We start from the raw sequence: 15,075 nt of genomic DNA, 5'->3' as shown, positions 1-15,075 counted from the left end.
TACTTAATGACCACTTCACTCAATGACTGAAATTCTGCTTCCAGTTGTGATTGCAAGTCAAGGACTACTTGTATTAAAGTGACCAATGTAAAAGTAAAAAAAAATCAGCAGTTTCATATCAAAATTTTCTAATGATTCTCCAACAAGAATATATTAGTTTGTGCCTGTCTATTCTTGATATTATCTTCTTGAAAGTTGGATGTATATCTTGAACTTCAGTTTAGAGTAGGGGGAAAAAAGTGTACATTCAACTTCTTTGCAATTATCTTTCTTTCATGCACTTCTCTAATTCACCTAACTTCCACCCATCCAATTTTTCTTCTCCTGGATAGCTTGATCATTAAGCCATTGCAGTAGTGTGGCTGGAGAAATCAAATTCAAATCTTAATTTAGTGAAAATGTTCAGCCATAACTTTTTCTCAACCCACCTTTTGTTGTTGTTGTGAGGATAAAATAAAGGCTAATCTTGATACACATTTAAAAGCTTTGAAAGAAAGAAATGATAGTCAACTACAGGTTGCATTTGAAGAATAAGTATCATTTATTTATTTTTATTTATTATACTTGGGTATTTTTACAGCTGCTTTTGGTGACATTTTCAGTCTCATCCCTAAAGGTGTAAGGCATCCAGAAAGTATCCATGATATGAATCACTCCGAGACATTTTCTCTCCAATTGATTTATTTAGAAACAGATCTAGCATGTCAAAGGCAATTTCCCAAAGTGAAATTATGTTCGCGCATTACACAGAATCCACCTTCTCTCCTCCCACTTCTACACTTCATAAATCACGAGAACCAATTAACTGCAACTGGAATTTCTTAATATGACATACAGAATAACCTTGAACTTTTCAACTCCTCCACCCCCCCCTTCCATGAAATGTGACAGCTGAATTTTAAAGCTAACAGAAGGATAATTAATTCTGAACTCCTCCATTAATTTTCCCACTGGTTTTCTCAGATATCTTTTAGATACTAAGCATAAGTCATTGGATTGTTTTTCATTTTAAGTGAAACTTTTCATTTCTGAGACACATCAGTTCCCCTTGCTAGCAGGCTATGAGTGGGAGCAGGAGATATTCATGATCAAAGCTACCTGGGAAATCTTGGATTTTAACTTTTTATTTGGTCATTTAAATTCACTTTTAAGTAGGGTTCATCACATTTCCTCTGATCACTGATGCTAATATTCACTACAGCCATTTCCCCTGGCAGTTATGACATTCTATGAAGTCAGATTAAATATGGAAATCACCATGTGCCCTTTAAATATTTAGACTCAAAACCCAATTTTAAACTCATCCTACAAAATGCTACCTTGTGTTTAAATTATTTTACCTTATATGGTTTATATTTCTCATTCTTTCTTTTTCTTCTTAAGTTGAGATACTTTGATAGTACTTGAGATACTACTTTGAACATGAATCATTCTGTTTGGATCATTTTGAAGTCTCTGATTGAAAGCAAATCCTTTTTTATTGTGACTTTCCATCTATACTTTCAGTAGGAACTGAAGGCTAGGAGGAAACCCAAGTCCTGGACTCCTCATCCAAAGTAATAACCAGTGTTGGAGTAGGTAGTTTCTGGACAAATAGCAATTCCAGCTGACTAGGTTTTAGTTGCCATCTGGACTCTCACAGTCTAGAAGCACTAGTTCAAGACTTCCCCAGCATCTGGGACTCTACCAGAAGGACCGTAACAACCCATTTTAAGTACCAAAACCCTCCCCTCCACCCCACCCCCAGAATTACAAATATCAAACATACTTATATAAACGAAGAAACAAATACGAGGCATTGTGTATTCAAAATGGAATGGTTCAACTTTAAAATATTTTAATTCAAAATACACAGGTTGGGAAAAATCATATATTAGTAATATATTAGTAATATATTGTATAGTAATATACTTTTCTTTCAAAAGACTGAGGTGAGCACAAGGGAATCTTTTATCTTGGATTTGCTTCTTACTAATAGACAGGAGTTGATTTTTTACAGTGATGGAAACTTTGGGTTAACAAGACTATGCTTTGTTATAGAGTTCTCAATGTTAGCAAAAACACTGTTTAAAAAAAACAGTCAAGCACAAATCACAGATGTTAGAAATGCTGGTTTTAATAAAATAAAATAAAATAAAAATATAATAAGAAAGATGCTATGGGAAGAATCCTTAAATTCAAAGATGTTTTGTTGGCTGGGTCTTGAAAAGTAATTAGTAAATTGCTTACTTCACCAATAAGATGACCAAGAAAAACTTGGGAACTCAGTTCCTAGTTTGCCTATGTTCTTCCATAAAGGATACAATGATTTGAATAGCACAGTCTGAGAACAAACTCAACAGGAAGGGTACAGGTCAGTAAAAATATAATCTTCTAGCAAATTTGAATGCCTTCAATCCCCAAACCATACTGGAATATACTTTATAATTCTAAATAGCTGCTTGAAGAGCTGTTGGGACCTCCTGGAAAACTGAGGAGATGGTGGAGGCCTAGAGAAATGTGGTCTCCCTCTTTAAGAAAAAGAGATTTCTCTTTCAAAACAGCTGTGAGGAGGGCATTAAATCAAGATAGGGTTAAGGCTCTTCTGAATTTGGGGACTATAGTACAATATGAATATGAAGCTGATATAGGTGATAAGATTCTTATAAGTTTCTATTTGTCCTTCTACACTTAAGATACTTTGCTCTAATACTGATCCAGGTTAACCTGAATCTAAGGTTACGATAAAAATCACTGGAGGATCAAAGGGCTCGGGTTTTTTTTTAAAAGTAACTATCTCCCAAGAAGATTTGAAATTATTTGCCAGTATTAGGTAGGCCAATACACTAGAGTTGTGCAATAATTTTAATCAATAGGTAAGGTTATTTATCCAGAAACTAGAGTCAAGTTTAGTAACTTCTGCTTCCTGTTGAAATACAGTATTGGAACACAACAGATAAAATGGAAAAATGTTTCTTAGAGATTTTGTTTGAATGCTTTCTAAGTTAATCGTGCTGTTTTATGGTCTCAATTGAGTCTTATATAGCAGATGTATTTGGGCTTTAACTGAAAACAATTTAATTGCGGTAGAGGTAAACTGTGCTCTTCTGGAAAGACAACCACAATACGATTTTGATACACCATTTCCAAGCAGGATATTACATATTATTTTGAGTTCTTCATTGATCGAGAACCAAAGGAACTATGAAATGAATTTAAAGAAGTGAAAGCTGACTGAGTGACTTTGGGCCAATATATTTTGTGCTTCCTCCTCCTCTTTTCCCAATAACAACCCTATGAAGTGGATTGAGCTGAAAGAGAGTGACTAACCATAGTGACCCAAGGTCAAATATCCATCTTTCATGCCTAAAGCAGGGCTCTCATACAGGAGACCAGAACAATTTTAATATATAGAAAACTGATTTAGCTTATTCACAAGTAACACACAAGGCAAAATGACTTTGAAAAACTAAAATTTATTTAATGAGAGCAATGAAAATTATATATATATTCCATAAATATATTTCAGTATAATTTGCTTTTATTTAATAGCAGGAACTTCTCTTTTCAATTCCAAAAATTATGTACAACCTGAAGCAGAATGAACATCTGGAAGTTGAAAAAAATGAAGATAATAAAAACAACAATAAAATGAAAAAATACACATAGTAAAAGCTGAGAGAGAAAAAATTATAGAGACAAGTACCTAGAAATACAGAGTATTACAACCTTCAGATTTTATCCAGAAGTTTGGATGTTTACAATACATACTGTACATAAAGGACAGATAATAAATTTGCCAGGTTGATGGGAGGAATCTCCCATACTGGTGCTTTACAGTGTCTAATCATTTAATAGTGAACGTACACACAAAACAAGTCAAGATTGCATAGTATCATAATTTAATGGATTGCACATGGTGGGAATAATTTACTGAACTATTCAAGTTCTAGTGGGAAAAAAACCCCAGGTAATTGTGTAAGTTTTCAGCTAGTTTTCTCAGCTTATCTATTGAAAATAAATGTTAATTCACCTTTTAGTTCTACTGTAAATCCACAGTGTACTATTTGTAAAGCACTGCTCTGTATAAAGTCTAAGATTTCCCACATTTTAGTTTTAAATTATCAGAGAAAGCATATACTCCTTTTTTTTGACAACACCTAAATCAAACCTGATGGCTAGCAGCAGCTTCTTCTTACTGATTTTTCAGAAATAAAGCAGCGCCACATTGGATCCACTGATCTTGATTCCCTCCACATGGGACATCAATATTTGTCACCACACAATCCCTTTCAGCACTAGTGTAAACAGGCAAAGAGATGCACTCTTCAGGGGAATAGGGCCCGTAAGTATTCTGTCAACAAAGAACCAACCATTTGAATGAGAAGATATGGTTACAATCATTTTCATTCATTCTCTCTCACACACAAACATGCATATATATAAAGCTTTCAGATAATTCTCCTAAGTGCATGGAAATTACTTCTGAGAAAATGGAGCAGGATTGTTCTGCATGGTCCTAATGAGGTAGGACTAGAACCTAATTGTGATCATTTCAATTCTGTATAAACAGGCTTAGTAGTCAAAGACATTCCCTGAAATAACCTACAATTCTGCCTATAATCTCATGCCAGGTTTCTAAAATGAACTGGGGATGGGGTTGAGGAATGATCCTGGAGCTGCAGCAAGTGAGGGACTGGAGGGCCAAAGTACCTAATACTCGTTGCATGGAAGAAACAGCAGGGCTGCCTATTAGCTGCTGAGCAAGCATAAACATTTTGCTTTCGCCTTATAAGGTCCAAAATAACTTCAGACCAATGCTTGGTAAATTCCCTATCCTCATGCAGATCAGGATAAGATAATCAGAAGATATCCTGCTGCTTGTACTACGGTTCACAGAATGCTATCTGTGAAATTACTTGCAGGCAAGGCTTCCCTACAGCTATACTCTGTTTCAAAATATCTCTATTGTCATGCTCTCCCTCACAATATCTGGTTGGTGTCAACCGTGAAATGGCCTTTAAGACCTGCTAAAGACTGATCTCTTTAAAGAATCTTTCCTGTGTCAATGTGATGTATAAATGAGCTTTTCTTCTTTGACAGCTTCCAATTACAAGAGAGGGAACAAAGGTATGGCCTGTAGGCCTTTGTTAAAAAATTAATTTCACTAATGTTATTGTATTTAGAAATAATCAAAAGTCATGCACACATGAGGAAAGGTTTGGAAGAAAATGGCAAACAATTCAAAAATTTAACACACTTTATATAACAAACTATGCAGCCTGATTTTTGATATTTCCTGTATATGTTTTCCTATGGGGTCTTTTTAATATATCATAATTTTATTTTTATGTTGCAATAAACTTTATTTCACCTGAGTAGTGTGTTCTGAACTCTTGAAAACCACACGTTTTTGCAAATGACTATAGCACATAAATATTAAACAAATACCTCTCCATATAGGATTCAATTCACACAGGCCTGAGAAATTTAGTTAATGAGACCGTGTCATTAATCCCAGAAAAGTGTAAAAATTAGGATTGTAGGAAATATGCACACAAAGCTTAGTTTTTTTAGGTGGACAAATTGCTGAACTGTAGTCTAACAGTATTCATTCATTTGTCACTCTGACAACTTGGCAGCAGTAATGTTTGTTCTGGAGGCTATTGTAAGAATTTGTGAATATTTGATAGAACTGGATCAGGAAAAAGTATTTTTTTATGCTGATGTTTTATATAATGGCTTCTATTGTATGGACAATTTTCTTTGCTAAATTAACTGTATGGAATTCTTCATACATTTTTCAATGTAAAAAGTTAGTATATGTTTGATGGAATGTGTAGCTGGAGACGTAGGTGGAGAGTTTTAAGGAATGGCTCCATTTTACACTTGCTATTTTTCTCTGTTATTGTCTAACTCTTTGTCAGGGTTGGTGAAAGCCAAATTAGAAAACAAGAACCTTCAGAAACTCAGGTTAGAGAGCAGTGGACCAATAGAGCTCGGTGTGGTGTAGATTCAATTCCTTTTATGACTATGAAAGGAGGTGTTGATGTGAGACACATTGGGAAAGGAATGAAAGTAGACCTAAACACTGACAGCTTATCCTATAAACAACATCTTAGCTGAAGTGACCAGGAATCTTTTTAAAAGTATCTTAAATAAATCAATAGTCATTATTGTATTGCTCCTTTTCTTTCAGCTTTTTTCCTTTATTTCTTCTTCGTTCTATTTTAAGAGTAAAAATAAAGGGAAAACTCTTCCAAAGAGACTTAATTAACTCAGTATAAATAAGAAGAGGAAAAATCCTCCTAAATGTTTCCAGGATTCTTTGATTACTCAAGATATGTATGAAAGATACCTTCCTGAAATCAATGTAGTTCTTGCTTCATGGATTTTAAGGCCCAAGTATGTTGTTGGGTTTGACACATCTCAGAACTTGTTCTACTTGTTTGTATGAAAGAAAATCAATCTTTTCAGATTACTCTTCCTTTCCTTTTCTTTCTTTCCCTGTTTGATCTTTTCAACTACATTCTAATGTGGTCTCTTTTTCTTCTCTCTTTATGGACTTGCATTCTTAAAGAATTAGTGACAGTCATTCTGAACAAAAGGAGCAGACATCTTTCCATTTCATCAGTGTCTGAAGGAATGAAGATTGCCAATTGCCTCTTTCTGAGTAAACAAGGGCAGAAAATAAATTTTCTGGAAAAAAACAGCTGGTTGCAGCATTGTTGAATCAGCTCTTCTCCAAAGTTTTGGGAGGGTACAGAAGGTTTATAAGGGGAAAGTTCAAAGATCCCTCTCATGAAAGCTAAAGGGGCCCAATCTAGAGGTGGTTTTCAGCAGGTTCTGATCAGTTCTGGAGAACCGGTAGCGGAAGTTTTGAGTAGTTTGGAGAACCGGCAAATACCATCTCTGACTGGAAATTTTACAGTCTCCTTCCCCTGCCATGCCCACCAAGCCACGCCCACAGAACCGGTAGTAAAAAATTTGAATCCCACCATTGGCCCAATCCACCTTATCCCATGTGCACTCATGCTATGTTAGTATCTGACAGAAAAAATAATAATCTGCTTTGGATTAATTCTGAAAGGTTAACAGAATAACAGAGTTGGAAGGGACCTTGTAGGTCTTCTAGTCCAACCCCGTTTAGGCAGGAAACCCTGTACCATTTCAGACAAATTATTTTCCAATCTCTTCTTAAAAACTTTCAGTGTTGGAGCACCCACAATTTTTGGTGGGAAGTTGTTCCGTTGATCAATTGTTCTGTCAGGAAATTTCTCCTTAGTTTTAGGTTGATTAGTTCTCTCCTTGATTAGTTTCCATCCATTCCTTCTTGTCCTGCCTTCAGGTGTTTTGAAAAATAGGGTGACCCCTTCTTCTTTGTGACAGCCCTTCAAATATTAGAATACTGCTATCATGTCACCCCTAGTCCTGCAATGATTCTTCACATATTTTATGAAGTGTATCAGACAACTACTGAAAACCTAATGCTGAAAAAAAATGTAATTGCAAGCTTATCATTTTGAGCCCTTAAAAATAACCTACCTGAGGAATCCAGGCCATGTAACAAGGCAGAACAGTTGAAACACTGGATGAGTTGTGTTGGTTTTCAGAAAGTCGATTTCCATCAAAACTACAGCCTTCCAATTGAAGGCCACTAATCTGTCATGGAATCACAAAATGTTCAATTTGGCTAAAACGTGAGCAGTGACTACATTGTATTTAGACATGTTAAAACCCAGTTCTCTGGATAAATAACAATATATATGGAAGATTATTAAAGAAGAATCAAGGAGATTGTTGTTTGAAAACTATGCTTTTGAACACATATCCTATAGTTTGAAATTGTATTCTTTATTATGGTAGAGAAAATATTATTGGCATCAATACTTAGGTCAGCAGCAGGTATCAATATATTAGAGTTACAGAATAGAGCAGTAAGACTCACATAAACATGTATTAACAATGCTTGAGAAAGAGAAGAAATAAATCCCAGAGCAGACAGTCTGACAGCTTTCAAAGAATAGTTTTTATAGGTCAATATTTTCTTCTCTCTCTCTCTCTCTCTCTCTCTCTCTTTAAGCAACAGGACAAATAAAGGGATTTAAACACCATGAAGAAACAAAGCCTTGCAAGAAATACTGTCCCCTTTATTTTTTCTGTTGGGAACATAGTGCAATGAGAAACATGTTTTGTTTTGATTTTAGGAACTAATCTTAATAGCAATATATTTCAAGGCAAAATTGCTTTATTTTTATTTTTAGTGAAAAAACTGGATCTACAGAATTTAATGATAACACTGACTACAGCATCTGTACTAATCCCAAATATATTTTTTTCTCACAATCTTAGGGGCAGATTCCTTGATATTTTAGTTTTAACTCAAGCCTTGGTATGATAGTTGTCTTCTGCCTTTGGCTGGGACAAGTGATGGGCAGATATTCCTGGCCTAATGTCTCCTGAGATATGAGAATGGAATAATAGAAGTGAATACAGATGCAGGCCCCTGCTGCTATCTAACTTGTTGTAAACATGAAAGTTGCATACTTTAGACTGGGGGTCGCCAACCTTTTGGACCTCAGGGACCACCAAACTCATAATTTTAAATCCCGTGGATCAGAGACCGTGCATGCAGCCAAAAGCAGAATAAGAAAGAAGTGGAAAGAAACAGCCTGGTGGCCAAGTGAAGTGTGTGGGGTGAGTGGGGCAAGTTCTTCCCTCTGCCCTTTCTTCCCTCCCCTCACTACCTTGTGTTGTTCGCAATGCAAGCGGTGCAAGCCTTGTGTTCCCGCAGGCCATGTGAGCGGCACAGCCTGGATTAATTGCTTTGGCGGGGTGCTTTGGGGGTGAAATTTCTCTGCGGAACACCAAAATTTTCTTGCGGACCACCAGTGGTCCCCGGCCCACTGGTTGGCGACCACTGCTCTAGACCACAGGAGTCAAACTTGCGGTGTCACGCTGCTGTCCCATGTTGGTTTGCAATGTTTTTCCCCTTTGCGGAACTGGGCTGGGTGTGGCCTGTGCATGACACATCCAGCCTGTAGGCTGCAAGTTTGACACCCCTGCTAGATTAACTATATGCACAGGCAGGTGGACATCAAAACAAGGAAGAAAAAATATCTAAGTTTTAAACATTACGTGTATTTAAATTCACAATTAAATGCATCCAGACTTTATTTCTTCTGATTAGGTCCCTAAACCCTGAATTCATAACACTTTAAAAATATTCTTCAAAGCATTTCCTCCTCAATTCTCAATGGTTTAAGATATCACAAGAGGCATGAGTTTATGTTAATAAATCAAAAAATGCATTTTCACATGCATTGATGGGTAACGGTTTCTTTACAAGCAATTCTAAATGTAATTAAATAAGATTTAATTATATACAAATTGATTCTGAATAAAATTTATCATTGTAATTTCCGGAAGAAATTATTCTCGTAATCAGGTCTTGAGGCTATTGGTTGAATTAATCAACCATTTCAAGGATGGTGATATCTCTGGGCCAAGTTGTAAACTTGGTTCAGTGTGCCTACTTTAATATGCACATGCATTTCAAATTTTCTTCCAGAAATGACAGCGGACCTTTAAAGGTCAAATAGTAATGTTGTATTTGAAATGTAAATGACTGAAACATTAATTTCTATATTTTTGCAAACATTTTACAAGGTTCTTTTGGTACTTAAGGTTCAATATTCAATAAAGTAAAAGAACTTTTAATTGAAGAATTGATTTGCAAAATGTAGGCCAAATCTATTTAGGTCTATTTGTTCATTGTGTTCAGCAGGACAAATTAAATAACTGTATAGTAAAGTACAAACTTCATCAATTTCTATTACCGGCCAGTGATAAAGAGGACATTTTTTCCTCTTTAAACACCTTTAAAAATAATTTTATCCCTGCTAGTTAAGCTGAAAATGTTTCTATTGGGAATTGCTCGCTTTTTAGAAAACTCCCCACACTCCAGTTATTTCCTTGGTCAGGCTTTTTCTAAAATGCATAATATCACTTGCACAAAAACAAGGTGTTTGTGATATTTTACCGAGAACTCCTTCACTAAACCTTTACCCATTTGTCTTCAGAAAGTGTATAGACAACTTTAAGAGATCATTGATAAAAGCAATGAAAAAGGAGCAATGTGGATAGAATAGCAAAGGACAAGTAACATATAATTTTAAATTTATACAGGTAACAAATTAACAGATAATTAATATTCTGTTAGGTTCTCTTTGAGGTTGGAATGGGGTGAGCTATGCATTTAATGAAACAAAAGAATAAATATTTGAGTATATTTATTTATAGATCTATAAGCCTATAAAAGGCACAGCTAGTATAATTTCAACAGGTTGGTTACCTGAACTTGGAGCTTTGCTTCTCTTATTTGCCCTTTCCAGGATGCTGTAAATTTTAGACTATCCACAGAACAAGTCATTACTCTGGAACATAATAATAAAATGAAAATATAAATAGTTTATTTGAAATGAAATAAACCATACATTATCTCTATACATTAAAAGAGCTGCTGATTAAGTGAACCAGATTTCCTAAAACAATCCACCCCACTCCCACTCCTAGCATTCCTAAAATAGTATAACATTTGGATTAATGCACTGTCTTCAATAATATAATTTTATGCTTAATAAGAATGTGATGCTATTTATGAATAAGTAGAAATCATTTTCTTGTGTAAGCAGAAGTTATTTTTAGTTTAAACAGATAATGTTCCATGTTTATCCCTCAAACCCAATGTTTGTTCTTACATTCCCCTAAGAGTGTTTCTTACATTCGATATCGGCCAAATCATTCTGTTAATATCTCTTTGGATGCTATTCACAGTGTTGTTGTTGTTCTTTTGCACCAATGCTAGAAATTAGAATCATTGAGCATTTTTAGCATTGAATTTTGCTTGTACACAATACTTTGTGGCACTAAATTTACTTCTAGAAAGACTACCATGTTATTAGGAACAAATGTTGAGCTGCAGACTTGCAAAACCTCTTTCCTAAAACATCATATTTGTCATCAGGTTAACAAGTTAAATAGATCTGATTTATTTTAGGAAATGTGTAAGCTTTTTTTTTTCACTAGAAAGGACTCAATATTTAAAACTAAAAATTATGACATAAGATAAACGTCAACAGAACAGATTGCAGAGGATAATAAAACCAAACAGTATTAGCGGCAAAACAGATTTAATGGAAGTAGATGAAAAGCTTTGGCACCAAAAATGTTCTTTACATAAAGACAAAAGACACAAGAGAGGACCAACTGGACTTCCTACAGAACACAATCCTATAACATATTCTTCTATAGACAATGAAGGTGAGAAATGAGAGAACAGTAGAGAGAAGCAGTAGTACTGAGAGACTCATATATGACATGCAACAGCCATCAATTCGCCTACCTTGCAGTCTCTTGTCTTAAGGCATTCAAAAAGGTATCTGGATGGAAGAGTTCTGACAGGTCAAGAGTATCCAAAAGTAAGGTTTGGTTTTCTGCTTTACTCACCCAATTCTGGAAAGATAATAGCAGTGTATGCTAAGAGGAAAAAATCTAGCTAACTTAACACATTCAAGTGCCTATCCAGCATTTTCTGAGGAATTCAGTGAGACTTAATATGGAATAATAAGGACTGTGACTTTAGAGGCAAGCGACAACATAGTTCAAAACTGATTGGATAAATTACTTTGCAAGTCAAGAATGTGACAAAAATGATATTGAGGAACATGATACACAGTGTTGATAGGCTTTATTATTAATACGGTTCAAAAAACAATTTCTGGTCATCATGTGAAGGGAATGGACACCTTGTTTTATTCATAAATCCCAATCTGGGAGATATCAGAAAGGAAATGTATTATACATAAATGCCATCTACCTCATTTCATGATGGAATGAGATTTATAAACCAGATAAATGCCAGTCAAAAACATGCCAGCACACATGCCATCACACATAGTTTTGTACAAAGAAAAAAAAAATGGATTTGACATAGGGAAACCAAGCCAATTAATCAGAACTGTAAGTTACAAATTTAAAAAGACTACTTGTGATGTGTCTGCATTGGACAAACACATAATTTATTAGTTTACCATAAAAGATATTCAACTGTTCTTAAATGGACAGTGCAATATTGTGTCTGTCTCTGAGTAAGTTTTACTGAACATAATTGTATCATATATTCAACTTCAAAAATAATGGATCATTCTGCTACATAATACACATGATACCATTGGACATAAAGCAAATAAGTGAAATTTATGTATGAAATTAAGGATAATGAATAATCTTATCAAAAAATAAACAGTTTATTATTTGATAAACAAATATTGGTTGAAAACATGTGGAATAGGCTTGTATCCTACAGTGGATAGATAATGGCTAGAATGATTATGATAAAGCAATATATGTTGTTTTTGAACTTGGAATGTTTTATGAAAAACACAAAGTCACATAACTTTTAAATACCGTATTTATCGGCGTATAACACGCACTTTTTCCCCCCTGAAAATAGGGGCAAATGATGTATGCGTGTTATACGCCCGATATAATGTTAAGAAGCCAGCGGAGGCCGGGCGGTGCGAGCAGAGGGCAAGCGGAGGCCAGGCGGTGCGGCGGAGGCCGGGCGGTGCGAGCAGAGGGCAAGCGGAGGCCGGGCGGTGCGGCGGAGGGCAAGCGGAGGCCGGGCGGTGCGAGCGGAGGCCGGGCGGTGCGAGCAGAGGGCAGCGGAGGCCGGGCGGTGCGAGCGGAGGCCGGGCGGTGCGAGCAGAGGGCAGCGGAGGCCGGGCGGTGCGGCGGAGGCCGGGCGGTGCGAGCAGAGGGCAAGCGGAGGCCGGGCGGTGCGGCGGAGGCCGGGCGGTGCGAGCAGAGGGCAAGCGGAGGCCGGGTGGTGCGAGCAGAGGGCAAGCGGAGGCCGGGCGGTGCGAGCGGAGGGCAAGCGGATTATAAGTGGTAATAATATTAATAAAAAAAAAGTTCTGAGCTACCCTTATTTTGCTTCAAAGTTTTTATTTAGAAATTTAAATTTTTTCCTGAAATTTCCTCTTAAAATGAAGATGCGTGTTATACGCCTGTGCGTGTTATACGCCGATAAATACGGTATATATCATGCCCGAATAATATTTTTTTTAAAAAAGACTAAAATGGTTATAATAAATTCTTTTTATTAATTTAATATAGTGTATGTAAACAGTGGTATTGGTTACAAAAATTGAATTTTAAAGCAACATATTTATTGTAAAATGAAAACCATTTATAAATTCATCATGAAGTCGTGAACACTACAATCGTCATAAATATGAGTCAGCTGCCGGGCGTCTGAATATTGATCATGTGACTGTGGGGATGTTGCAATAGTTATAACTGTGAAAAATGTTCATGTCACTTTTTTCAGTGCTGTTGTAACTTTGAACAGTCCCAAAATGAACTGTTGTAACTTCAGGACTATCTGTATAGCAACCTCTCCAATCTTATGAAATAAAATTAATTATGTAATAATCTAAAATCCAAACTTGTTCAAAGCATGTTTCTAATACAGAAACCTTTGGGCTGGCAGTAAATATGAGCAAACTTAATATCCATGAAATTTTAAATCACTATTTCAACCTATGGAAAATTTTTAGGTTCCATCTTGTGTGTTTCTTAGGAATGTGTCACATACATCTTTTGCCAGTGTTTTGCTGAATATTTCCAATCCTAGCATAGATACACTTTGTATTTCATAAGAACTTAATGGGAAAAAAAACCCCAAGAGTTTCATATAGCATTTTTTCCAACAATTTACTGTCTTCCTTCAAAATAACTTTGCCTAAAACCAGACAATTTTCCAATCAATCACATTCTATTATTTTTTGAATTTGTATGCCACTATTTAAATTGAGATAACCATATTATTCCCCTATAAAAAAAGTTCATTATCCAAGATGAAGGCAAACATGCCATTTCTATTTAAATATTCCTTATCACGTTTGATTTCAGATAGAACCTTTTAGCCTAATAACACCAGAGAATTTGCAAATCTTCCTTGTACTATAAATCTCTTTCTAGTTCTACTGTTGAATGTCTATTGCAAATGACAAAATTGGAAAAAGAGACTGAGATAAATTAATAAAAACACTATTATTAAAGATATTGCTACCACCATCTGAATCATGGGGAGACAGGGCATTGAAGTGATAATACCACTAAATAAACTATATAATTTGTTGTTCTATCACAATAACTCCCCACATTGCTGGGTTTTTTTTTTTTTTTTTTTTGAGACAGAGCAGTTTAATCAAATGCCCTTTCAATGTGTCACAATATAGATTACAAATGTTTCTCCCAGATAATTATGAGTGATCTCAGTGTTCTCTCCCAATACCCCCAATTCTGCTTGGTCATATCTGCATGTTTCTTTCAATGATTTATCAGTTCCTGCTATATTATGGCAGTAATTGCAGTTCTTCAACCAGAAAGATAGCATGAAGTAAAGTGTTCGGTGTCAAAGTGGTCATTAGAGTCATTTGTAATTTCAGATTAATATATTCATTTTACTAGTGTATTCAAATAAACATTGAATTCAGGTATTCCAGGCATCCATGGGCAAGCAATTATATTCAGTTAAATTCTAAAAGACTGTAACGATTAACAACAGCAGCCTGTTTTCAAATCTGAAGTAATTATTTAGTATTTTAAAACCATGTCTGTCTGTCTGTCTGTCTGCCTGTCTGTCTTCTGATAGAAATACCACTTAGACTTATATACTGTTTCAAAATGATTTTCAGCCCCCCCCCCCAAAGCGGTTTACAGAGTCAGCATATTGATTCCCAACAATCTGGGTCCTCTTTTAACTGACCTTGGAAGGATGGAAGGCTGAGTCAACCTTGAGCCAGTCAGGATTGAACTGCTGGCAGTCAGAAGAATTAGCCTATAATACTGCATTTTAACCGCTGTGCCACCATGGCTCTAATAATAGCTCACTTCTAATAGCTCACTTTTAGTTATTATATATGGGAAAATGCAATGAGCAAAAGGATTAGATTATTCTTTGAAGCAATATACTGCACCATTTTTTAAAGTATCTTAAAAACCAAAAGGCTTACTATGTAGCCCTTT

At 35.6% G+C, this 15,075-nt stretch overlaps 1 protein-coding gene across 2 annotated transcripts in view; it reads right to left on the bottom strand.

Moving 5' to 3' along the window:
- Positions 1 to 3,438: 3,438 nt before the first annotated feature.
- DYNC2H1 (dynein cytoplasmic 2 heavy chain 1) overlaps positions 3,439 to 15,075 on the bottom strand; it is a 146,190-nt gene continuing 134,553 nt past the window's right edge. For both annotated transcript variants that reach the window (XM_087966204.1, XM_087966205.1), the window contains exons 86-90: positions 11,384 to 11,493; positions 10,334 to 10,415; positions 7,525 to 7,641; positions 4,151 to 4,333; positions 3,439 to 3,588 (exon numbers count right to left, since the gene is read on the bottom strand). In XM_087966204.1, the coding sequence (XP_087822330.1) occupies positions 4,175 to 4,333; positions 7,525 to 7,641; positions 10,334 to 10,415; positions 11,384 to 11,493 (468 nt within the window). In that variant the 3' untranslated portion in view covers positions 3,439 to 3,588; positions 4,151 to 4,174. The remainder of the gene's footprint in view (positions 3,589 to 4,150; positions 4,334 to 7,524; positions 7,642 to 10,333; positions 10,416 to 11,383; positions 11,494 to 15,075) is intronic.

This window comes from Notechis scutatus, chromosome 5 (assembly GCF_049901735.1).
Source record: "Notechis scutatus isolate UNSWTSFEM ecotype Mainland chromosome 5, rNotScu1.2, whole genome shotgun sequence".
NCBI classification, from domain to species: domain Eukaryota; kingdom Metazoa; phylum Chordata; class Lepidosauria; order Squamata; family Elapidae; genus Notechis; species Notechis scutatus.
This window is presented reverse-complemented; position numbering and strand designations above follow the sequence as displayed.